Genomic DNA, 23,796 nt, shown 5'->3' on the forward strand with positions numbered 1-23,796 from the left:
GCTTTAAAGTTCTCATTAAGCGATCGAGGTCTGTGGGACACTTCTGCGTCGCACTGTTCGCTTTGTTTGGTTGTTTACGCCGACGCGGAGGGGCGGTCGCTAGTAGGGTAGCTTTCATTAAGCTCGCATTGTCTCAGCGGCGCAGCCATTATAGCCGAGTGAATAACTCGGTGCCATCCCGCGGAGGTCTCCGGGCGCAATTTGACGGAGCGGCCGCAATTTATTTCGCGGCCGCGACATTAACGAGCCGAACGGCGCGCGTCCGCGGCGAAGCGGAGCGTCGGTCCGCCATTTTGCCGGCGGCCGAGCTTTCCGGCGCGAAGCTGCGAGCTTTTAATGAGAGGGAGCGAGACGGACCGAGGGCGGCCACCGCGAAAATCTCGACTGTTCGCGCCATTTAATTCTTACGCGGAACGGCCGCCGTACGGCATTGCGACCCGCCTCTTCTCTCTCTCTCTTTCGGTTCTCCGGCGAGCGGAAGAAGTCGTAATTCATCGCACGATCCACACGCTCGCCCATTTATCTCCCACTTTCTCTTCCTTCGGCGCCTCCTCGCCCCCGGCCCGACAGAAAGGATCGGAAGTCCTTCCTCTGTACGCCCGTTTTTTCCCCCGCCGCTTCCTTCCTACCTTCCTCCTCCGCCCTCTCCCTCGTATTATTAATATTACCGGCAATCGCCCGGGATTATTCCCGGTACTTGGCACTTTGTGCCCCCGGAATGGCGGATTTATTTCTGGGACCGGCTCTCGGCTGTCTTTTCGCGTCGATTCTGCCTTACGGTAACTAGACTTACGACGCTCGTCTTGTGCTTTACGGCCGACGGGCTCTACAGATCTTAGATCGAGCGGTTTATGTCCAAATTAAAGGGACGTTCATGGTCGCCTTCCGATCGCCCATCATCGGGCACCTGTGGATGGCCGATTATTCATTCCAAGACGTTCCCAAGGACGTTCCATTCCACCGGGATGCCGAATTCCGTGGGATAAATCCCGGGGAAGTCGTTTAACGCTCGATCGATCGCCACCCTGATATCGCTCCGATCGATGGGAGGCATCGATACTAATTTTTTAACGTCTGTTTCAGATACTCCGTCGTTCGCGATAACGCGTTTGCCCGGCTTCGGGATCCCGATCGTCGAGGGGATGTCCGTCAGCCTGAAATGCGAGGTGGACAGCAATCCATCGAGCACCCCAATTTGGCAGCGCGGTAAGCAAGCCCTTCCCCAAGTTTTCGCATTTATCGTCGGATATCCGCAATTTGCGAGGATTCACCCGTCGGCCGGCTCAAAACATGTCGCGGATACGAAGCTCTGTTTGGCCGACACGTCCGACGTCCGAAATAGCCGCGCGGCCGGCAACGAGCCGGAAATTGTCAAGTACTCGAACGCTAGAGTAATTCCTGCCGAATTGGCGCGAAACGCGGAAAAACGCGGCGGGGCGCGCGTCCCTGGCAAAATGAAATCCATAAAAGCGCCGTCCCAAGAAGACCGCGACCCGCCATGCCAAATGAAAATCCGCAATCCAGGCGCGAGCGCGGAGGAATATCGAGGAGCATTTTTTCCCCCTCGTGTTCATCTCGTTTGCGGTCTGTTCTGCGAACTTCAAAGGGGCCGCGGGATCTCTTTCCGGGGGAACGTTTGAAACGCCACGTTCCCCTCTTTTTTGGGATATTTTGGATGACACTATACCGCGTATGATACGCGCCGGTGTTTCCGCTGAAACATTCATTTCGAACCCCTCATAGGAGTCATCTTCAAACTCGTTGAAGAGTGAAAAAAATGTCATCAAACTCCTCCATAAAAAACGTCACTTACGGTGCTGCAAATCGGCCGCGCGCGGTTGACACGAATTCCGTGGCATGTCTGGTTGAGTGCCGGCGAAAAAAAAAGGAAAATGTTCGCTGGAGTCATCGTCCCGCGAATTTCGCATAAAGTGCCAGCGATCGAACCGCTTTGCGAGTTCGCGAAATTAGAGCGAAATAATAAAGTCCCATGACAGGTGGCCCGTGAAACCCTGACGAGCGGCCGTGTCGACGCGTTTCCGCGCGACTTCCCCCCGAGTTGCGGCTCGCCCAGGCCGGCTCTTTTGTGGGTTTTAACGATTTCGTCGATTTTGTTTCCACGAGCCCGGGAAATCGCGAAATCGCGTTACGGCTCGCCTCGCGATTCCGTCGACCCTGCCCGTGGGTTAAGTATTTATCCCGCGAAAACGGCAGCTCGGGATCACGCCGTGCCCATAACTCAATGCTGGCCGGGGTTATTCCCGTCAGAGCCACTTCTCGCCCGTAAAAAAGATTTATACACCCCCACGCAAATGGGCCGCGAAGGATGCGCCAGCCTCGCGATTTTCTTCGCCGACGTTCCGCTCCGATTTCCCAGATTTTATTTCACCTTCCCTTTTTCGGAATTTCGCGTCTCCTGGGGATTTACACTTCTTCGGAGCACTCGTACCCTGCTGTAAAAGGGATTCCCGCCAGCACTGGTATCCGTGCTGAGCGGAAAACGAATTTCCGCGTGCGTATTAATGGCCGCGGGTCCCGGAGGTCGGTATCGGCGACAGCGATATCGCACTTCAATATCGCGTGATTTACCTCGCAATTCGCCGTGCACGCGCGTCATTTCGGGGCTCGCTTCGCACTACGCCGTGGATAGTCGTAATTCAATCCGAGCTCGTACGATGGGCGGAAGGAAACCGCCGGTGGAAACGCGTACTCGCGGTCGCGAATTTGCCCCGCGGGCTCCGAAATTCTTCCAGGCCTAAGATATCCGAAATTAATCCGAGCTATTAAGACATCTCGCTGGGTTTTTCGTGCGCATCTTCAGAAATTTCACCAAGGGCCGAAATAAACCGCCGATGGAAACGCATCATCAAATTTAATCTAAATTTTCAAGAGTCTCGAATATGCTCGGATGATCTCCGAAATTCTTGAAAAATTTCCATTCCTAATATTAATTCCAGCAATTGATACGTTTCGTCGAATTTTTCATGAACGTCATTTGAAATACTGCGATGGGCAGAAAAAAACCGCCGATGGAAACGCGTCTTGGAATTTGATTTAGATCATCAAAGATCTTGAATTCTCAGGGACTGTCTCCGAAATTCATCGAGACCTAGGATTTCTATAATTAATTCCATCGATTGAAAAACTTTGCAGAGGTTTTCAGGTACGTTGGTCTCTAAAATTATTCTCAGCATTTCCAAAATGAATTCAAGCGATTAAGACATTTCACGGGGTCGGGCTGCGAGGTCGCGGAACGCTGTACACATATACGTATCCAAAGGAAGTTTCGCCAGTCCTCGATATTTCTCCGCGGTAATTAAATAGTTGCCGCGTACGTGGAAACGCGAATGTTTGGAACGCGTTCAAGTTTCGCCAAGGCGCTCTCAGGATGTGTTTACACTCCGTGAGTACTATCGCGAACAACGGCGGTACCGTTTCGGTCTGAATTTGGCTGCAATCTAAACATCATCTTGTCTCCCGTCGTCGTAGCCGCTCAAATGTCGCGATGGATCTATTCGGGAGGTCTTGCCGAGGACCTCTATACACCTTCGAAGTCCTCGGTACCTCCAGTACCATCGTGTGTCCTCGGTGCCTCGGTACCTCAAAGTCCTCGTAATCGCGATCCCTCATCCGAGGCTCCCCTCCCGGTTTAAAAATAATTTCCCAAAGTGGCCGCAATTACAAAATGGAATGGAATTAAAAGCAATTAAATATCGGGACGCCCGGCCGGAGTTTGAATTCGAGATTCGGAAGCTCGTAATAGATTTCGAGGCCGAGTTCGATTTTAACGATCGCGGCCGCGTCATCCGCCGTGTTAACCCGCCGACAGGAATCCGCCGAAGTATTGCTTTTTCGTTCATCCGGGAACAAAAAGAGAGAGGGAGAGGGGAAAAACAAATAAAAACGAACGTCGAGCCAGAGTAATACGCGGCGCTGGAATCGCGCAATCTCGGCGATCACCGGGACAGGTCGGTCCTCTAATTTCGCCGCCGACGGAAACGGCGGGTCCCCGAAAACGCATCGTCGCGTGTGCCGCGTATTCCTAAACAATGCTCGGGCGTAATTCAAGAAATGCAAATTCATGCCGCGGACTTTAGTGCCTTTTTATATTTGCTCACGTGCGCAGCTGCGGCTCGTAAAGCGGGCTCTCGCGTGCGGCGCGCCTCCATCTTATTTCCCGGCGAAACGTACGGTGGCCCTTATTTATTCTTTTCGCGGGCTAAACGCGGCGGAACGGTCGGTCGTAAAAATCAAAGATAAACAGGAGAAGCCCGGGGAAACCGCGCCGGACATTTTCGGCGGACGAGTCGATCGAATCGGGCGCGCGTTATCGCGGCCTCTGGTAATCGGACGTCGAGGCGCGTCCCCGGAATGCGGCGGTCCCGCCACGGAATCGCCGCTTCGGCGTGCGCGTTACGATCGACCCGGCCGACTTTACGGCCAGCGAAGACGTTCGCGCGAAACGCACGCGGACTCGGCCGCTGGGCGGAAATGGGCGGCTCCGATAAAACACACGGGCGATTTCCGGCGCGGCCGCCGGTCCCCGGGATGCCGGCGTTAACCTAGATTCCCGACTATTTTGCCGGCGCGCAACCCTCGAAATATACACCCGGTGCTTTGCGTAACGGGCTTCGCGAAGCGTTACGCACCCCCGTGCCGCAGGGGGGGGTCGGGATTAACGTTTATTTTCGCGGACGCCGCGGTAAACCTTTCGCGCCCCGACACCCCTGCCAGGTCCCTAGGGGTACGTTCGTTATCGCCGACTTCGAGATTAGAGGGAGGGCACATCTCGCCCCTCGTAAATTTTAACCGGTACTTCGGGCCCTGGTGCCGTGCACATTGCGGCCGTATATGCGCGCCTACGCCTCCGGTTTATGCGGCCCGTCAACGGAGGCGCCGCCCGCGATAGCTCGGTAATGTCCAAAGCCTTATTAACACGACGACTCGATTTCCAGAATCGGCCAATGCCACCCTCCACCCCTCTCCTAACAATCCAATTCCAATACCACGGCGAGCTGAACCCAAAATAAGGAAATTTGAAACTCTAAATAGCGATTTCAAAGTTCCCCACGGGTAGCGTCCACCTTTTCGGATCCAAAATGGCGGCATTCTCCAGTACTCCTCTTAACAAGCTCCCTGCTACGTAACGTAGATACCCGCCTCACGGTAAACCTTTAAACCATTTGAAGTTTTCGCTTTTAAAAAGACACGAAAGGCGATAAGAAATGTAATCGACATCGATATAATAAAATTCATCTATACCCTTTTTGGGGGGAATGCCGTTTTGATTACTCAAGTGGTAACATATGCTGGCGCGTCCCATTACCAACGTTTATATTTATGTTGGTCTTTTACAGTCTGCATTGAGAATTATACGAACTGAAGGGTTCTGTATGTCATTTCGGTAAAGTAATGATAAAAAGATCGATGTAAAACTGCCGAAGTAGTATTTACCACATTTTCCCATCTGACTGTAATATTCCATTTCTACTGTATTCTAAATTGTTCGAGCTAGGTCCTGAAACTCTTCATTTTCGATTCTAAGTCTTCAAGAAGCATAAAACATCGAAAACGTGCCCAAACCACGCTAAGTAGGTTCCAGTCCATGATACGTAAATAAATGTTTGATAAAAAATGAAATTTCATGAGTTTCAGGGCCCACTTTAGGGCTTCCACATTCACGTGGTAAAATTTGAAACGAATCTGTACACCAAATTCTGAAAATACTTTCCCCAACGATTTGATTTCTCAAATATATATACATAGCCTGACTCTTTCATATCCTCTTGACTATCACATTTTCATAAAATATGATAGAAAAATTTGTACAGATGCGTAAATATCAGATTAAGGAGGTTTATCACTACGTGGGGCGTACACGAGTGACACGTCCTAAAAGATTAAAATGAAAGTCGTCGAGATGTGGTCCGGAAAATATAATATCGAAATGTATGCCATGTCCTAAGTTGAAAAGCAGGGTAGGGGAAGAAAAGTCAATTCCTGGGGAGCAAGGACTAGTCGGGTTAATAATCCCAGGCGGGTCCTGTCGGCGGGTTCCGCGAAATCGAAATTGGCGTGCGCGGCTGGATTCGGGCCACCTACCGGTGAAGTGGGACGTCGAAGGCATAATGCAAAGTACGTCAAAGCCCGCGAGGCCCTTTGAATTTCTAAACAAAGCGAGCGGGGTCCGCTTCGAACCGAGCGCACAATGAAAGCGCACCCGTGAAAGGTGCCGCGCGGCGGCGCGACGTTCGCTTCTGTCTTTTTCCCCTTTTCTCCCGCTTTTTTTTCCCCACCCCCGCGCGAAGCTCATTCGGCGTCGGTCGAACTAGATCTTTACGAAGTGCCTTTTAAGTTGAAAGAAAAAGGGTTCCGGGATAATTAATAAATCCCGGAATGGATTTTGGTCCAGGGAACTGGGTCGCGCGATATATCCCGGGGGGGGGGCTCGTGACCAGACGGGGTGCGCGATTTGTTAATAAATTCCGGGATCCTACGGGTACATTGAACCGCGGGAACGGGGCTTCCTGATGCATCCGTGGCTAATCAAAGTAACAAACCCGGGAGATGGCGATCCGCGACTGAATGGTGCGTTAAACCCTCGTTTGACGCAGCGGGATTACGTCTCAATGCGGCAACCTAAGCTGACGCAAAACGCACCCCCAACGAGGCGATTTGGAAGTTCCGAGAACGATCCTCAGTGACCCCCGTCTAAGCCCTTTCGAGTATATTTTAGGAATTGAGACTCCGAGCTTCGAGACGCCGGGTGAAATTTCAAGATGGCCGCGGAAAGTGCCCTAAGAGGGCACAGAGTGGAAACGCGATGGTCGCCCTTTTCTCGGTTATTTTTTTCCCTTTCCCGGGGAACTTCTTCAGGGTCGACGGTAGTGACGGTGAAGACAGTAAAGATAAGTCTTTAGAAAGTGACGGGACAGTTTAGGCCCGTGATTCAATCCTCTGGAGTTATCGCATTAATATACAGAGGGCGGTAAGGGATGAAACGCGCGCGCCTGCCTGGCCTCGTTGATGCCCCGCAGAGGATGTGAATTAATCCCTAATTAGGCGTAACAGTCTCCTCCCTAATAGAATCCGCGAACCTCGGATCTTTGGTGATACGGAGCCCCGGGATTAGCTGTCGGGCTCGAAATGGGGGCGACGAATCCCGTGCCGTCACCTCCACCCTTGGCGTCCGTCTCTCCCTTTGAAGTAGCCGTCCACTTTGCGCCGTGCACCTCCCAGGACCCTCTCAACACCTTTTAAGGCCCGGTGGAAGCGAAAGTGTCCTAGGGCCAATTTAATAAAATTCGGTAAAATGCAGGGGGCCTTGGAAAAACCGGAATTATTCAATATAAACTCAAGACGAATTAACGACGCCTTTGGTTTCCTGTATTTCCTCCACCGGGATTTCCTTTAAAATTGGTCGGAAGGGGAGTTACCGAAATAACGAGCGGTCCCCTGATTAGGGAAGGGTCCTACCGAGGTAATTAGGTCGCTCGCTATTTGCGGGGTGTCCGTTTAAAGCCGTGGAGGTGTTCCTCCCGGGGGATGATGTCGTCCGATCAGATGCTGCCCGGGGGTGGAGTTCTAAATTACTTCCGTCCGTTAATGCTCGCCGATAAACCGGGCAGACGGAGAGATCGCTACCTTTACGAGCAACCTATCCGACCGACCGCGTAATCGACGAGCTCCGATAAACGCCGATTCGTGATGTCTCGGGGCGAGAAGGAAAGAGGGAAGTTTTAATGCAATTTGGAAGTACCGAGTCGCGGGTACCGCCGGGGTATGACTCGGTGCACTCGACTCCTTTGACGCGAGTGATAAAGCGGGAGAGAGAGAGGGCCCTCGTGCCTATCAGCCGATACTTATTATTTCATTATACTGAGTGCCCAGGGCCACCGGGGGGTGGCTCATCTATCTTTTGCAATTACTGCAAATTAGCGCGATGGATGTCTGGATGTCGAGACGTTGCGGGATGGAAGAGCTGTATAAATTCACTTACGGACCTCGAGGGGCCGAAGGGTTAAGCATATTCTTACTTTAACTATTCCACGGAACTTCCGAGTTAAATTGGAAACCATGCCCACGCAAGATTTCCCTCTGAAAGTATTATAGACATTTCTTAGAGTCGTATAAATTATGAAAAATATAAATCCTGATATTAAGCGCGAGTTTCAAATTTGAGGTGATTTTATCTCTTGGAGATCCTGCGGCTCCGGGCTCGGAAAAATTCACACAGGGTCTTTTTGGGGTCTCGGAAATATCCGGAGGAATTTTTCTCGATGCGAGGCATGTATTATATCCTGTTAAATATTAAATTATACGCTCTACCCCGATTGCAGGGGTTCATCGAATGTAAATACCGGGTCGTAGGAAGACCGACAGGGCTAATCCCTATTCATAGGTCCGATCGAGTGATTTCGGATAAATCCTTCGAGCCATCCCGAGATGAGTCGCAATTAAAATACTTTAATATCCTTCGGGACACGTAAGCGTCCACGTAACCCTTCTACGAGCCTCCCCTTCTCAGCTCGTTACGCTCTTATTAAAAATCCCATTCCTCCGAATTTCCGGCGTGGACCGAGCCAATTTCAAAGCGCGACGGAGCCGTTCGCTCAAATAGCGATTCGCCGGCTAGGGGGCGATTTCCAAATGGGAATTGACGGCTGCCGAGAGAAACTTCTTTCGTTCGGCTCAACGGGCCGATTTACTTCCCGCGCCCCTTCTATCTATATAACGATGTACATGACGGTATATCTATACATTCGGGTTCGGAACTGTCGGGAAAAAGTTCGATTGCTTATTAATCAAGAGCTCGTCGAGTCGTAGCTTCTCGCCTCGTAAGTCTTTTCATTACCGAGATCACTCTTAGCTTGGCTTCACCGCCCGTGAATCCGCCATCGCGGGAAGATAAATCGGAGGAACCGGAAATCGAGACTGAATTGCTTTTTTCTTTCTCCGTCTTTTATATGTACCTTCTTTACACCGCTGGGAGTTCAAAAACCCCTGAATAATAACCTCGACGCAAGTAGGAATTAGTCCCGGGGAAATTATGAATTTAAAAAACAATCTACCGGATTTTATTTCACCTGTCTAAAGTTTCTACAATTTTGCGACACCTTAGTGAAAATTCGATGCCACTTGATTTTATTTCTTTCCGCTGGTAAATTACTCGGATTTCACATTCGCGAGAAGGTGTCCACGGTTTTCGGCCAAGTCACGAGCAGCCGCTATTTCATGCACGGTGGAGCGCAAATTGTGCAAGTTTCGTTAAAAAGGGGGGAAAAAATCCTTCCGTGCCCTGGCAGCGCGACGAGCCCCTCTTTAGAAGCTCATAAACATTTCCATGCATTACAAGTAATCCGCAAAAAGGGGTCATTACGGACGGCGGTTTATTTTTAATACCTCCCTCCCTCTGCCCGAACAAAATGGATTACCTCCCCGTCTCTGGGGCATCGAATCGAGTTATACGAACATGCGGACACGTATCGGCGAAAAAAAAGGGGGATCACGGAGGAAGGAATAAATTTCCCGAGCGAAATTTCGACTAATGCCTCGCAACGCATTCCTATCGGTCGATTTTCCCCGTGTTTATCAAACGGTCTGTAATGCCCGTGATATTATGAATTAACAAACCCACGTTTATACAAATTCGGCATTATCATCGGCGTCGGGGGTTCCGCAGGCCTGCCGGAAACGCGGAATTAAATTCAACGCGTTTAACCGGAGACTGGATTACGCGGGCCCGGAAAACGCGTAATCTCTTTGCAGAAGTTTCCGCGAAGCCTTCCACGCCGCATTTGCGGGTCGAAACCGCGTCGCTTTGTTTCCAGCCCTTCAATAAGCCACTGTGGGTAATATTTAAATACGCGCCACCGAGGGATGAATTTCTGACCCTATTGTAGAATTTCCATTCTTCGAGCCGCGGCGGATTTGCATGAATATTAGATGGTAGATTAGGAATTCACCATCGACCGATATCCGCGGATCGGTTGTCACCCATGGGCTGGAACCTGGGTGACATCGATTACTCGGTTATGCCCTCGATGCGATCCGATGCAGCGCTTATGCACCTCGATGCAAGCCCCCTCATCGGGGGAGGAAAAATCGAGTAACGTTTATTAGACGTGCACGATGACGTTAATGAAGGCGCGCGCGATATCGAGCGGAATTCGCCCGGAGAATCGACCTGGGATTTAAATCCGTCTCGTGCGCGCGCACCCCGGGCGACATTAAAATGGAAATTAAAACCCGGTATTAACAAGGGCACTTGATGCATTAAATAATTCCCGCGGTATAGGTGGAATTTTTCCGGGGCTTGGCCGGCCGGCCGGGATTTTCCCAACTCTCTGCAAATCGAGCCAGTTCGATCATTGATTAGCATTGCACGCCCACGCGTATGTTGCAGACAATGGATCGCCGCCGGTGGAGCAGAGCGACGATGGCTGGTTGAATTTCACAAAAATCACCCGGGAGGAGAGCGGCTGGTACAAGTGTTACACCTTGCACATGCTGAACATTTTTACGAGCATCGGATACTTCCTGAACGTACGCTGTGAGTACACGTGTCTACCTTCGGCCGGGTTTTACGCGCTCTCCGCGTCCCCCGCCTTTTCCGCACCCCTCCGTGCCTCGTTAACGCATTCGCGGAGGGAACCTGAGTTTCGACGGAAACGCGCCGCGATTAACCCCGCGGTTAACGCTCGACTTGACGAACCAAGAGCGGAATGACGCCCTCGAGATCGGGCTGATGATCCTGGAATTATCGATAACCATGACACTCGGTGCACTGAGAAAAGACCTCACTGAATCGAAATTGCAGAAATTCTCTGAATAGTACCAAAGGAATGTTTTGTCGATTCAAAGAATAATTATTTCACTCGAGATCGAATTAATCGGGCGCAACGTTCTTCCGGAATTGCGACAACTTATTAGAGCCAAATTATTCTTCGCATTAAAATATATATTTCTTTGGTACTATTCATGGAGACATTTTCTTGCTGTCATGAATTTCTTTCCTCGGGGTAGGGTAAATTCGACTGAGGCGAAAGTAAGACGATAAGTGACATTTTGGCAGGGGGTTTCATTTTTCTATGTTATTTCACAATGTCAACTTGTTAAGGATGCATTAGTGTCGCGTGGATTTTCCCGTTTTTTTTTCAATTTTCGAACAATTTTTACAAACGACTCTTAGGTGTCGGGGGAGATTTGCAATGAGCGAGCAGAGGCCCCGCGATAACGTCGAATTACATCCGGCAAATTTCCGCAGCCACGTTTGCATATTGTACGATCGGCCGGACCGCGGCGAAATGCAATATGGATTCGTAAAGTGCAACCTTATCGGTTCCCCGCAGAGCCAATGAACGTTTGATTAGGTCCGGTACTTCGTTATTCGAAGCACGGTGCAGCGATCGCGATGCACTCCGGCCGCGCAAGTATCTGCAACCTCTGTCGGCCAGTGAAAGCGCAGCTCGTCGTCCTGATGGAAAAGCTTTGAACTTTCGCATTACGGGATATTTTTGCTTCACGGTTTCATCACGGTAATTGTATCCGGGGAGTCGATTATTACTGTCAGCGTGGCTTTTCGAAATACTCGCTCGCTCGTCATTGATACGGTTGTCGGGATCGATTCGACCCTTCGATATCGCCGGCATCATTATCGAAATTTCACCGGCGGAATCCTCAAAAGGTAGGGGAAAGATGTTAATTATGCAACTGCATTACATTAATCACCCCTCTACTGGGCGACTGAAAAAATTTATCGCGATTACGCCATCCGCGTTGCTATTACCGTAGACAATGCCTTACGTCCATATAAATAATTCTTCCCCATGAAATGAAATTCGCAAACAAAATTTCCGAGGTTATCGGCGGATGGGATGCCTCTGAATTTTCAAGATATCAAAGGATCGATAGATTTCTTGTGGCGCTCCAATTTCGGGGAGTCAGCATCCACGTTATTTCATCCCCTTACCAATAACCCACGTCGTCTCCATGAATAATTCCTTCCCACGTCATAAAATTAGCAAGAAATTTCCAAGGTAATCAACGAAAGTGGAGGGAAAAGGGATGCCTACCGGTTTTGGGGAAATCAGGGAATCGACGGATTTCTTGAAGCGTTCCGGTTTCGGGGGCGAAATCAGCATCCGCGTCCGCGCTGCCCGGAACAATGGCGAGACTCCGGCCAGAGGCGGCGCAGCGCGGAATGCCGAAGCGATTCCGATAATCGGAAACCGCAGTCATTTGTCAGGAGCGGAAACCGCGGTGCCAGCCGGAAATTACTCGCACCGCCTCGCGAAAATTTGCGAATTTCCTCCCGACCTCCGGCGCCCCCGGTGCCCTCTGGCGCCAAAATATCCTCTCCTCCTTTCGTCCTCCCTCCGCGTCCTTCCTTTCCCATCCGTCGATCCGCAGGATCCTGGGGGGCGCGGAGGATACGGAGGACAGGAGAGGATACGGGCCGCCGAGCGCCTAATCTCTAAGCAATTTAGATGGCTCCGGCATAAGCCCGGGATCTTCCGAGTGGAGAATTATCGATTACGAGCGGCGCCCCCCGTGTCCTCCAATCTCGCAGGGGTGGTCGCTTAAGCCGCCAGGGGATTCGACGCGACCCTCTCGCGGGGACTCCAGTCTACCCCACTAATTATGGGGAAATAATTTGGAAACTGATATCGACAAGAGGAAACCGATCGTGAAAGCGCCGCTTCAATCGTTCTCATTATTTAGGATGGTAACTCTGGCAACCCGATTATAATATTTTTCATTTCCCCCCTGACGCAGGGGATTGACTTAGTTTCTATCCATGCCTTGCCCATGTGGAGTCACACCGTCGTGTCGATTAATAAATCCCTATTTCCGTCTAAAGTTCTCTCTTAACTCATATTTGACATTTCTTAATTTAATGTCAGGAAAAATTGAATTATGAATAGGACATTCAGATAAGGATGTTAACCTTGAGTAAGTTCAATGCCTGCGTATCTAATAATGGTTTTAAAAAATTCCGGAAAATATATATTAGACTAGATTGGATGTAGATAGTCTTTTTTAGCGACAAAACAAACGCTCTCGAGCGCGCGGTTCGTCTCGTGATAGAAGAGACGCCGTCAAAGTGGAAAGGCTCAGGCTGTAGTCAGGCAGGCGAAGGATATCGACAAAAAGTCCAGACGAAGGTGGGTACATATCGGAGGAGACTTCGTATATCGAGCCCATCGTCTCCTGCTTACAGGGAGATTACAAAGGAGCCCTGTGATAAGCGGCAAGCGTGCCGATTCGTTATCGTCGGCGTCCACGCTTTGATCCCTTTGTTTTGAAACGGGACGAGCCGGCAGATCAGCTCGCTAACTCAAAGAGTTACGTCCCCCTTCCAAGCTTTCGATCTCCCCCTTGGAGGAGTCGAAGCCTCCCTCGGCTACTCCACCACTTGCGAACGGGTCTTTCGATTGCGGCCCGGAAGAGGACGCCGACATCCCGGTGGACGTCGACGCTCTAACCGGAAGACAAACAATCGCCCGGGAATAATTTCGAGGGGGGTTTCGGGAGCGCGGGAGATTCGATGAGCTCCCGGTCCCTCGGGACCTGCCTTCCATCCGGATCGGGAGCACAGGTGATGGATAAAAAGGGTCGCGAATCGCCGCCGGAACTTGTTCCCCGGAAATTTTCACTGGGGGACCGGAACATCGAGATCTATATCTTCCTGCCGAAGATAGGGGGAAAAATCTGAAAACTCGGTGAACTTCGGCTTTCACGTATAAATCCCGGCATTTAATAAATTCTATATCATAGCTCCCGATAATACAAAATATGGGAAAATTCGTTGAAATACGGTGTTCGCGTATAAATCCCGTCGTGTAATAAAATATGGTTTATCATATCCGCGGATACTCCGAAATGGGGGAAAAGTTGTGGAAGTTATGAAAATTGTGAAAATTCTTTGAAGTACGTGTCTCGCGTATAAATCGCGCCTTGTAGTAAATTATTATTTATGATTATCGCAGATGATCCAGATTTGGAGACGGAGGCGGAGGTGCTGAACGGAGAGGCGACGGATTCCAGAAAAATGGAGATCCAGATCGGGGGAGCGGTCACTCTGGAGTGCGACGGGGGATGCTGGGGACATGGACCAGGGATGGATCCCGTGGGAGGACCTGGACCCCTGGCCCTGAGTCGCGTGGTGTACCAGGAAGCCGGAGAGTATCGGTGCGTTGCGCCGGATCGGAAGATGCAGGACACCTGGCGGGCCCAGCTTCCGTACCACATCAAAGTCACAGGTAGATCTCTCAAAAAGTACCTCTTAAACTCCAGGAGAATCGTGATTCGCGAGGGGTCTCCCCCATGCACTTCATTTAGCGTGAGAGCTTTAGGTCATTTCGGGGGCGTTAAAAAATTCCCTCGAAATAATGGAAGGTTCCTTTCTTTTCCTTTTTTTTTTTTACGAGCTGGCGACGAGTTTCCCACCGAAGAAGGGAACGGGGATACAGCGGGAAGGCTTTCCGGCGAAAGATGCGAGAGACGCGAGATCTTAATAAAAGATGTGGGTTCATTCCCGGTGCACTCCACCCCACTTGCCGGCTTCGTTCAACTGCGGCCCGAGGGGTGCATCGGCGCGTGGAGCACGTGCAAACGTAGGTCAGATATTTGCTTAGGAAACGCTCCCGTGTATACGCCCGCCTCATATCCCCCGCAAATTCCCGCGCCAACCTGTACGGGAAGAAAGTGGGAGCCGGAGAGGAGACCTTTTTATTTGATGACAGTCCCGAGAGCGAGGGTGCAGGGGGTCGGTGAATAGGGAAGACGGAGGCCCGGCCAGGGCTAGTCGCGTTGCAGGTGCATCCGCAACGTTGTTCTTCCTCGTCTTCTAGTCTCCCCCACCAACCCAGAGTGAGAAACCTCAAACGGATGTGGCCAGATCGCGATAATTCTCTCTTCCGCGTACGACTTTCTCGCCTACCAGTATCCGGTCTCCTCGTTTCCTTATTTCCTTATTCCTTTATTTCCGTATTTCCGTATTTCCGTATTTTCCTTATTTTCTTATTTCTGCATCTTCCTCTTCTTCTTATTTCCTCGCCATCTCCATCCCAGTCACTCGGAACCGGGACACGGGCCGAGCCTCGTCGTGGACCTCCTCGGCCCTACTTTTTTCTTCTCGCCTTACTTTCCTGTTTTCCCACCTCTTCCCCCCCTCCCCCTCGTTCCGTACTTCCTTACTTTCCTACTTGTCGACTTCCTCGCTTCCTTCCTCACAGTCGGCTCCCAGGCTCGTCCTGGCCATCTCGGTTTCCGCGTTCCCGATCCTCGCCCTCGCTCTCTCTCTCTGCTTCGCTCCCCCGCCTCGGCCGCGAGTGGGACAAGGAGAGCGAGTTTATGATGCGGAATGGGAATTGGTGCGTCGTAAAGCCGGGGCGCGGCTTACGTCGACGACATATTGGATGATTCGAGCGGCGGCGAGCGACGCCGCTCGATGGAACAAAACGGTATTGGGAATCGAGCGAGCCGCATCGCGATTTTAGTGCGCCCGTGTGCGGCCTCCACCCCCGGCGGATCCGCCGCATCCGCCGTTCTTCCCCCGCGTCCCCCGAGCGGGGCTCCCTTTTTACCGCCCTTCAAAGGCTGCGCCCTGGGGCTCCGTGCCCGCCGGTAAACTCACTTTCCGAGGTGAACGCCGGGGAACGATCGGGAACGGACTTGGGGATTCTCTCTGCTCGACGGGGACGACCACCCCCAGAAGACGCTCCACCCCCCTCGCGGAATCCAAAGGGTGAATCCCATTTAGACACCCCTCGACCCGAAATTAAAGGCCCCGAGAGGGAAGGTACGGAGAGGATATCTCCGGATATTCAGCGAAAGGAACTAAGAGATTTAAAAATAATTCACTACATCTCATGTGGTCCAGCGGCCTCTTTCGACCGGAAAGGCAAGAGAATTAAGAGAGAAAATTTCTAGATTTTAGTTAATTAATTTTATCCAGGGGGAATAATTCAGTAGATAATTCAATGAATTCCAGTGCGCCCTTTCGACCGGAAATTAAAGATATTTTTACGAAGATCACGAAATATATAATTAGAAATCAGATCCGGTGGAGCTTGAAAATAATTCAATGTATTATTCCATGTGTACCTGCGCAGTTTCGATGTGAAATTGAACCTTAGCGGAGAGGATTTCTAGATATTTGGATAACAATTTGCATCCGGTGGGATTTAAATGTAATTTGATATGACGTTTGGAACAAGTTTCCGAGGATAAAACAAGAAATGTCGAGAGGGGTGATTTTCGCCTCGGGAAAAGGGACAATTTCTCCCTCGGGGTTGCTTCTCCTCTTGAAGGCTCGGCGAAACAAATCCTGCTTTAGGGATCCGCTTCTTCTCACAAGTTAAGACATAAACCGCGGCGGTTATATAAGGCTATAGGGCTGAAATTGCCTCTACAGATAGTTCGTTTCATAAAATGAGCATCATAAAACCCCCGGGATGTATTGACCGAGGTCGCGCGAGCCACAATGCAAGACACGCGAGGGGGTGAGTCGCATGAAAGTCGAAGGGCCAATATGCCGTAACCTGTGCCACCCCCTGGGGGAAGTGTCCATCCCCCCACGACGCGTCGCGGAGTGCGGACCGATTAATGGAAATTTCGACCCGCTGACCTTAATTAGAGACGATCGATCGCTTCGGTTCTAAGATGGAGTAACGAATGCACCCCTCCGAGTGGGGGTGGCGATAAATCGCTGGGTGAGCAGTCCGGTTTTCGCGTGCCCCCGAAATAATCGCCCCTAATGGCTCTCGTTAAGGGTCGACGTGTTCCTCGCTCGCTGGCCGCTAATTACCTTTTAAATAAATAAATGAGAATTAATCGGCGGATAAATAAAGTATGGAGTAATGCTCGAAATTTCGAGAGGGGGTTGGAGCGTCTCTCGGACGCGCCGGCCTCACTCTTTCCCCCTTTCCCCCGATAATTCTCTCAATAAAGCCGATGTCTCGGGGGCTGAAATTCCCGAGAAAAGTGGTATATTAATTTACTAGATTGCAGGGGAAGCACCGCGCACGGAATTCCGCAGGGAAAACTGCAGCGTATTTGCCCACCGCTCGCGATCCCGATAGAGGTTAAGTAGCCGCCGACTGCTCCGGGGGTGGCTCGGAATCCTCTTTAATTTCGGCATAACGATACCCCGGGCTCGAATTAGCAAGGGTGGTGGACAAAAAAATTCGCCCGCGATTCTTTGAGCAGAGAGTCGATCATTGTTACGGGGCGCAATTGTCACCCGGGGGTGATCGGGACTTTTATATGCAGATATTTCGAAACTGGATCGACTGAAGGGTTTAACAGGATTTCCATGCGGAGCGGAGTGACACTAGAGGGGCTGGTACTTGTGCAAATCCCGCAATTGGGATCCTCTGACTCGGGTAAATCGCGAATTATTCCTTGAACTCGTTTCTGACACGATTTTCGGAGAGCCTGAAAAATGGAAATAGTCCCGGGGAGGTATTCCACGTTTTAAAAATATCCGATTGGTTTTTTTAAATTAAACTCGGTCCGGAAAAATTCTAGGCTACTAGAATTTTTGGGTCAGGCTGCTCGAAATTCTATCGCGGTTCTTGAAAATCTCTCGAATTTACCCGTTTTTCTCGGGCCAAATAAAGCTGTCCGAGTGAAGGAGGAGTTAATATTTAAATCGCAATTATTCTTGCCGAAACGTGGAGCGCAGTCTGAGCTTTAAGCCGGATACGAGGCAACAGAAAATTATCCGAAACTAAATAAGTTAAATTTCAGACATCAATAACTGCAACCTAGTATTCATTAGGCAACCTAACAGTAGAAAATCAAGGTGCCGAGTCGATAGGTCGAAAGAGGGATTCACCCCTTCGGTATCTTCAGGAACGACGTCCGAAGGGCGCTCCCACGGTCCGATGTATCCCCGTTGGAGCCGTCCGCAATCGCACTTTCTGATTTCCAATAACTCACTTGACCCGGACGGAGCAAAGAACCCCTTTGAGAAATGCGGGACTCCGAGTTTTCTGACAGCCCTCGAGGGACGAGCCGAGATTGAAATATGCGAGACACGGTCCCTCCGATCGCGTCGAATCGCCGGTCCCACGCTCGCGAGAAAAACTGGAGCAATCGACGACTCGTATCGAGGAGGCGTCCAATGACGCGCGAAATTGATATCCAGCCCGTTCACATTAAACATCAGCGATTTGTATTTGGTTCCGATCGCGAGCCCGCTCGCTCGGAAAAGCTTCTCTAGACCAGGATTTAAATCCCGGCGCTCTCCGCAGGAAGGTGGGGTTGAGTCTCCCCGCGGAATTTTCAGCCAATTTTCCGGGGTGCCTTAAAAATCCCAATTTATCTCGAAATAGAGTGGAATTTTGAAGAAACGGCCGGCCACTTCTTTACTGGGATTTTGCTGGAAATCCGGAATAATGGCCGGTATTTCGGCGCTAATTGAAAGCCCCTGGTGATGCGTCCCTCCCAGCCTCCTCCCTTCTCATCGAAGGGGTCGCGTAACGCTCCGAAACGTACACCAGAGAAACGGGGAAGTTCAAAGCTGCCGCCCACTAAATTTATTAGATGCTCCCGGATAGGGTAGGGTGTGATCCGCCGGCAAAGTTTCGCGAGTGTGCAGCGTGTTTGCGATAACTCCGCACTAGCGGCTTCTCTCTTCCACCCGCTTCCCGTCCGCGCGCTCCGTCTCTCTCGGCCGCCCCTCGGAGCTAAAACGCCGAAACTGGGAAAGCTCTACCGGGCATAGACATTTTGCGAGGCTTTGCTACGAATCCAGGGTGGCTGCCATTAAGGAAACTTAACTCCCAGCCCGGGAGATCGATATCCTGGAGGAGACGATGGCCGACGGAGTACCTGGAGGAGTACCTGTGCTCGCGAGATGTGGCGCCGATTTACATGCGACATTTATTTTTATCTTTTCCCCGGTCGGTAAAAATCCCGAACACCCTGGAGCGCGAGACCCTGCCCCGTAAAATCCGGTCCACCTGGGCAGTCTGACAATGGGGTACCCGGCGGTAAAGGACACGAGCTTCGCCATAGATTGCGCCAGGGAAGATATATCCGCGCGGTGCGGACGACGGGGAAAATTCCTCACGGTCCCCGATCGCCGGATTCTCCTCTTCTCTGTGCAGGGGAACACGGAACACGGGTTCCTGCACGAGGATATACGCCACACGGCCGCTGTCGGTTTTAAATCTTCCCTGCAGAGCCGATACTGTCGATGGCACGCGCGACCGCGCGCCATTGTGCGATACTTCTCGCATATCTCGCGGCGCTCCTCTTTTCTCTCCGTGCGAAGTCTGCGGGGGTGGTTTCCCTTGACGAACTTACGAGGGGACCCGTCGAGCCGTGAAAATGTCGGATTGACTGGTACCGATGAGACAGAGGACAGATTGCTCCGCGAGCGGCCTCGTGGGATTTTTTATTAACACGAAGATTTAATGCACATAAAAAAAAGGATTAATAAGATCTCGATGAATGTTTTCTGGTTGGGATCCTTCCTAGGATTCCAAGTATCCTGAATTATCTCCGAGGGTGTTTATTTTAATTTTAATATTTACCTTTATTAATGCTTTTAATTTCATTCTCCTTATGTTCTATCGTTTTCGGGTAAATTCACTTAATTATCTCGGAACTCATACCGTCGGGCTTTCTTTTTTTCCCTCCCCGTCCTGCGTTTCCTCCAGCAACGATTCGACTTCGTCAAGTGTCCCTGGAGGGGGATATCTCGTCGAATGCAATTGCTGCACACAGCTCGTTACCTTTGAGGGTAGCGCGCGGAAATACGGCGCACCGGTAACTACCCTCTCGGTACAGAGACCATTGCTGGTCACTAATACCAACGAGGGGTCGTAATGTGCGCGAACGCCCCGCCCCCAGTTTCCAGGGGCATTTGCATCGGCGGTAAAAGTGAAATTACCAAATCAGTCGGCGGGCGCGTAAGGGATTTTATAACAAAGGACTGATTACGCGATCAAAGGCGCGCCACGGCGGACGGGGACCTGGGAATTTTCGAAGAGTTTCCTTTTTCTGAAAAGGAAGCGAAAGGTAAAAAATAGGAAGGGAGGAAAATAAAGGAGAAGAAGGAATTCTCTTTAAAGGCCGTCAAACGAGGCGCGCGAAGACTGTCAGACCCCCCGCCACGATTTTGCTCCTTTTCGCGCCCGCTTTCCGGGTCTCCCTTTTTCTGCCGCGTAGACACCCTTACTCGAGGGGTGGAAGGGGTCGAGAGACGTCGCGAGCACTCGATCTCTCCTTCCCTCTCGGCAATTTTGAGAGATACCGCCCCGCGATTCGATATCCGCGCCTTTTCCGCGTCCCGGTGTCATCCCGCTCGCGCCCTCCCCCGGGAGCGCGGAATTCCGCGATCTGCAACTCCAATTGCCCCCGAAGAACGTTACCTCGAATCGAAAAGTCGTGACGTTAGGATTTCCCAAGAAATGGAAAATTTTTCATCCTTTTTTATTCTTTTCCCTCTCTTTCTCGCTTTTCTAGAGAGGGGTGATTTTCTTGCGCGAATAAATCCGCGCGATTTCTCCGCCGCTTACTAATTTTCCCGGGGACGCCATCGCGGCGCGGAACCATGTCGACTCGCTCGGCTGGACCCTTAAAGCGACATCAAACGAACCGCGACGTGCGGAAATTGTCAGACGTCCGGCGTCCTCCATTTTCTTCCCCTTTCTTCCCCCGTTTCTTTCTCTGCCGGCGACACCTTTATACGCGGCCGAAAGCGGAAAATGTCGCGAGCACTCGATTCCGTCGGCCTTTTCTTCCGTTTCATAAGACCCCGCTCTCGATCCGCGTCCTTTCCGCGCATCCTCCGTCATCGTGGTTAAGGCTCCCCCGGGATTGCGGCCGACCCGCCGCGAAAAGCGCATTTGACCGCGCCCGACAAGATACCTCCTCCCCGTAGTTTTCCCAAAATGGATTTACATGGTATAATTATAATTACCGGTTTAACCGGATAATTAAAGGATCAGCCGCAGTGCGGCCGGAGTCGTTCGGTTTTTATTGCAAATTAATTCCCAGGAAATTTCCTGGTTATTATGCGCATAAATTCCGGGTTATTTCGAAAAATTAACGAGAATAGAGAAAAATAGGGAAAGCTCGGCCTTCGATCGCTGCCCTTTCCGCGCGTCCTCCGTCATAACGGTTACGGAATCCGGGATTACGGCCGACCCACCGCGGAATGCCTGCGGCCCCCGCGTCCGGCCGCGCCCGATACGACTGCTCGGCGTTATTACGCGGATTTACATCCCCGTATAGTTATAGTTAACAGTTTAAGCGCGACGTAAAAAATAATGCGGATCTACCGCACCGCAGCCGGCGTCGCTCGGCGGAGCCAGCGTCGCGTTAACGAGCGCGTGACGCGGTGCACCAGTTAAGCCCATTACCGATAAAATGGCACCCGGCGAAAAACGAAGAGCGAATTAATCGGACTGCATTCTATACGGAAGCCCAGCAGCGGGCGAATCGCGTTTTCCGCAATCGAGATCGAGAAACAAAATGTCGAGTAGGGCAAAAGGGTTCTAAAATGAAAGAATGGAGGAGGGACGCACTTAGTATGTACCTACACTGAGAATAAATAATGGTATACATTGCCACTATACTTGTAAAGTGGTCACCGGCATGATATAAAACTGCAGAAAACGATAATTTTACAAATTGTATTTTCTATTCTACGGTTGGGTATCGTGTCCCTTTCAGAGACTCGCGTCTATTTCACGGGAACATTTTTCTCAGTGCAGGCAACAAACGTGGGTAAGGGTATTATTATCCCGGGGGTTAATGGCGCTCGGGGTGGTCCGCCGCAAAATCGAGAGGCGGCCCCCTTTTGGAGCGGCTCCGGGAGCTTAATTCCATGGCATAATAAAATACCGGCTGATCATCTCCCCCGCGGCATCCGGCACGTCGGATAATTTGCAGGAGATCCGATCGAGCCCCGGGGCCGAGAGGGTGAAGCTTCGTTAATCGTTCTTTGGTTCGCACCGACAAAACCCCAGGAAAATGAATCGCGGACCACCCCGAGGGGTTGGTCGAGGCAGGGGAGGACTCACCATGGTTCATCGCGGGTGCACAATGGGTGCACCAGAAGTGGTGCCTGGGCAGGACCTCCCTATCTGTAGCGACAGGCCAAAGGAGGACTTAATCACCGGACACCCTAGAGAGGGGAACGGATGGGGTCCTCAAAACAGGGCCCGTCACCCCCTCCGCGAAAGCTTTCAGGACCTTCGGGATTAATCCTTTGTCGATCCTGTCGCGTGTTTCTGATCCGCACTTTCTCGGGATCGGTGACCCAGGTCGGAATCCCTATAATTATCGGGAGCTGAATTTTATGGCGAGCTAAAAGACGCGGATTCCAGGATGGGGATGCATTGGTTCCCATGGAGGGAGTAAAGAGAATTCTCGAAGGTCCTGGAGGACTCGTCCGAAAATTGACCATAACTACGCCATGCTCCTGCCAGGGCCAAGCAGGACCTCCCCGTTGCTAGTTACAAGTCAAAGGAGGCTGTAATCATCGGACCTCCCCAGGGAGGAAGCCCTCAAAACCGACACCCTTCAACCCCACCACACCCCATGCAAACGCTCCCATCAGGACGAGATTGCCCCCGTCTTTGTCAATCTTGCCGCGTGTATCCGGTCCGCACTTTCCCCGGGCCAGTGACTAAGGTCACGTTCCTTGTAATTATCAGCCGCCCCGGCCGAACCGCGCGGAAATGGCTTTCTCGGCGCGGCCAAACTCGATTGCGAGCCAGATCCGCCCGGGAACCCAATTCCGCTGCGGGATAAAATATCAACCGATCGTCCCCCTCGAACCCTGCGAGGTAATTTGCAAGACGAGATTCATTCCCTTCACGGATCGAGGGAAAATCGCCGGCGATCCTGGAGGGTTTACCCAGGACTTGGCCGTGATTGTGCCGCGGCCCCATCATGGCGCGACCTCCCCATAACCACCCCTGAATTTAATTGTCTTCCGGCTTCCTTCTGGGCGACTTTGCGTAATAAAATGTCCCTCGATGGGCCACCACGCGAGGAAGGCAATTTGCGAGAGGAGATCGCAGGAAAATTAGGACCTCCCTCCATCAACCACCGGGTGATTCATGAAGGACCTCGCTCGCCGTCTCGACCATGGTCCACCATGCTCCTGTGCCTCCACCCTCTCTCGACAACGACCATAGCGCATCATCGCGGGTCCCCCTATCGGTAGCTGCAGGAAGAAGGGGATGTAATCATCGAACACCCCCGGGGAGGAGGCACGACCAGGACCTTCGAAGCTCCCGACCACCCCTCGACTCCGCTCGACGGGATTACTTCCTTTTTTGTCATCCTTGTCACGTGTATCCGCTCCATACTTTCCTCGGCCCCCCTTCCCTGCACCCCCCGGGGGCCCGGCTTCCCGGCTGGGATCGATACTCGATTAATTTTCCCGAAATTGCACGGATTGCGCTGCCTCGCGCAGGGACGGGGTCGTACGCGAAATGCGGATCGCGATCTCTCCCCGGGGTTAATCCTGCCCGTCTCGATCGGGTCCTTCGTCCTTCGCCTGAGATTATTGCGGATCACGTCCGGCTCGCAAGGGTTAGTCTGGAACTTCTTTCCCCACTTTGGGGCGTAACTTCCTACTGGGGGAGGAGACGACGCCGGACCTCCGAATCCTCGTGCAAGCTGGAATCTCGGGGACAACTTGGGAATATCCTTCCAAGGGTTCGACTCCTGCTCCCTGCCGACCGGCTGAAACTTTAATACGGTCAAACACCCTCGCTGTAGCGTAATTCCCGAAAGCTTACGAGTGGCGAGAAACTGAGA

The 23,796-nt window shown here is 51.6% G+C and overlaps 1 protein-coding gene across 1 annotated transcript in view; it reads left to right on the forward strand.

The window, feature by feature from the left end:
- LOC105697865 (hemicentin-2) overlaps positions 1 to 23,796 on the forward strand; it is an 85,595-nt gene that overhangs the window by 38,804 nt on the left and 22,995 nt on the right. Inside the window, exons 5-7 of the mRNA XM_012421597.1 lie at positions 1,084 to 1,206; positions 10,406 to 10,552; positions 13,992 to 14,264. Of these exons, the coding sequence (XP_012277020.1) occupies positions 1,084 to 1,206; positions 10,406 to 10,552; positions 13,992 to 14,264 (543 nt within the window). The remainder of the gene's footprint in view (positions 1 to 1,083; positions 1,207 to 10,405; positions 10,553 to 13,991; positions 14,265 to 23,796) is intronic.

This window comes from Orussus abietinus, unplaced genomic scaffold, assembly GCF_000612105.2.
Source record: "Orussus abietinus isolate OABI.00-Male unplaced genomic scaffold, Oabi_2.0 scaffold1, whole genome shotgun sequence".
In the NCBI taxonomy this organism is placed as follows: domain Eukaryota; kingdom Metazoa; phylum Arthropoda; class Insecta; order Hymenoptera; family Orussidae; genus Orussus; species Orussus abietinus.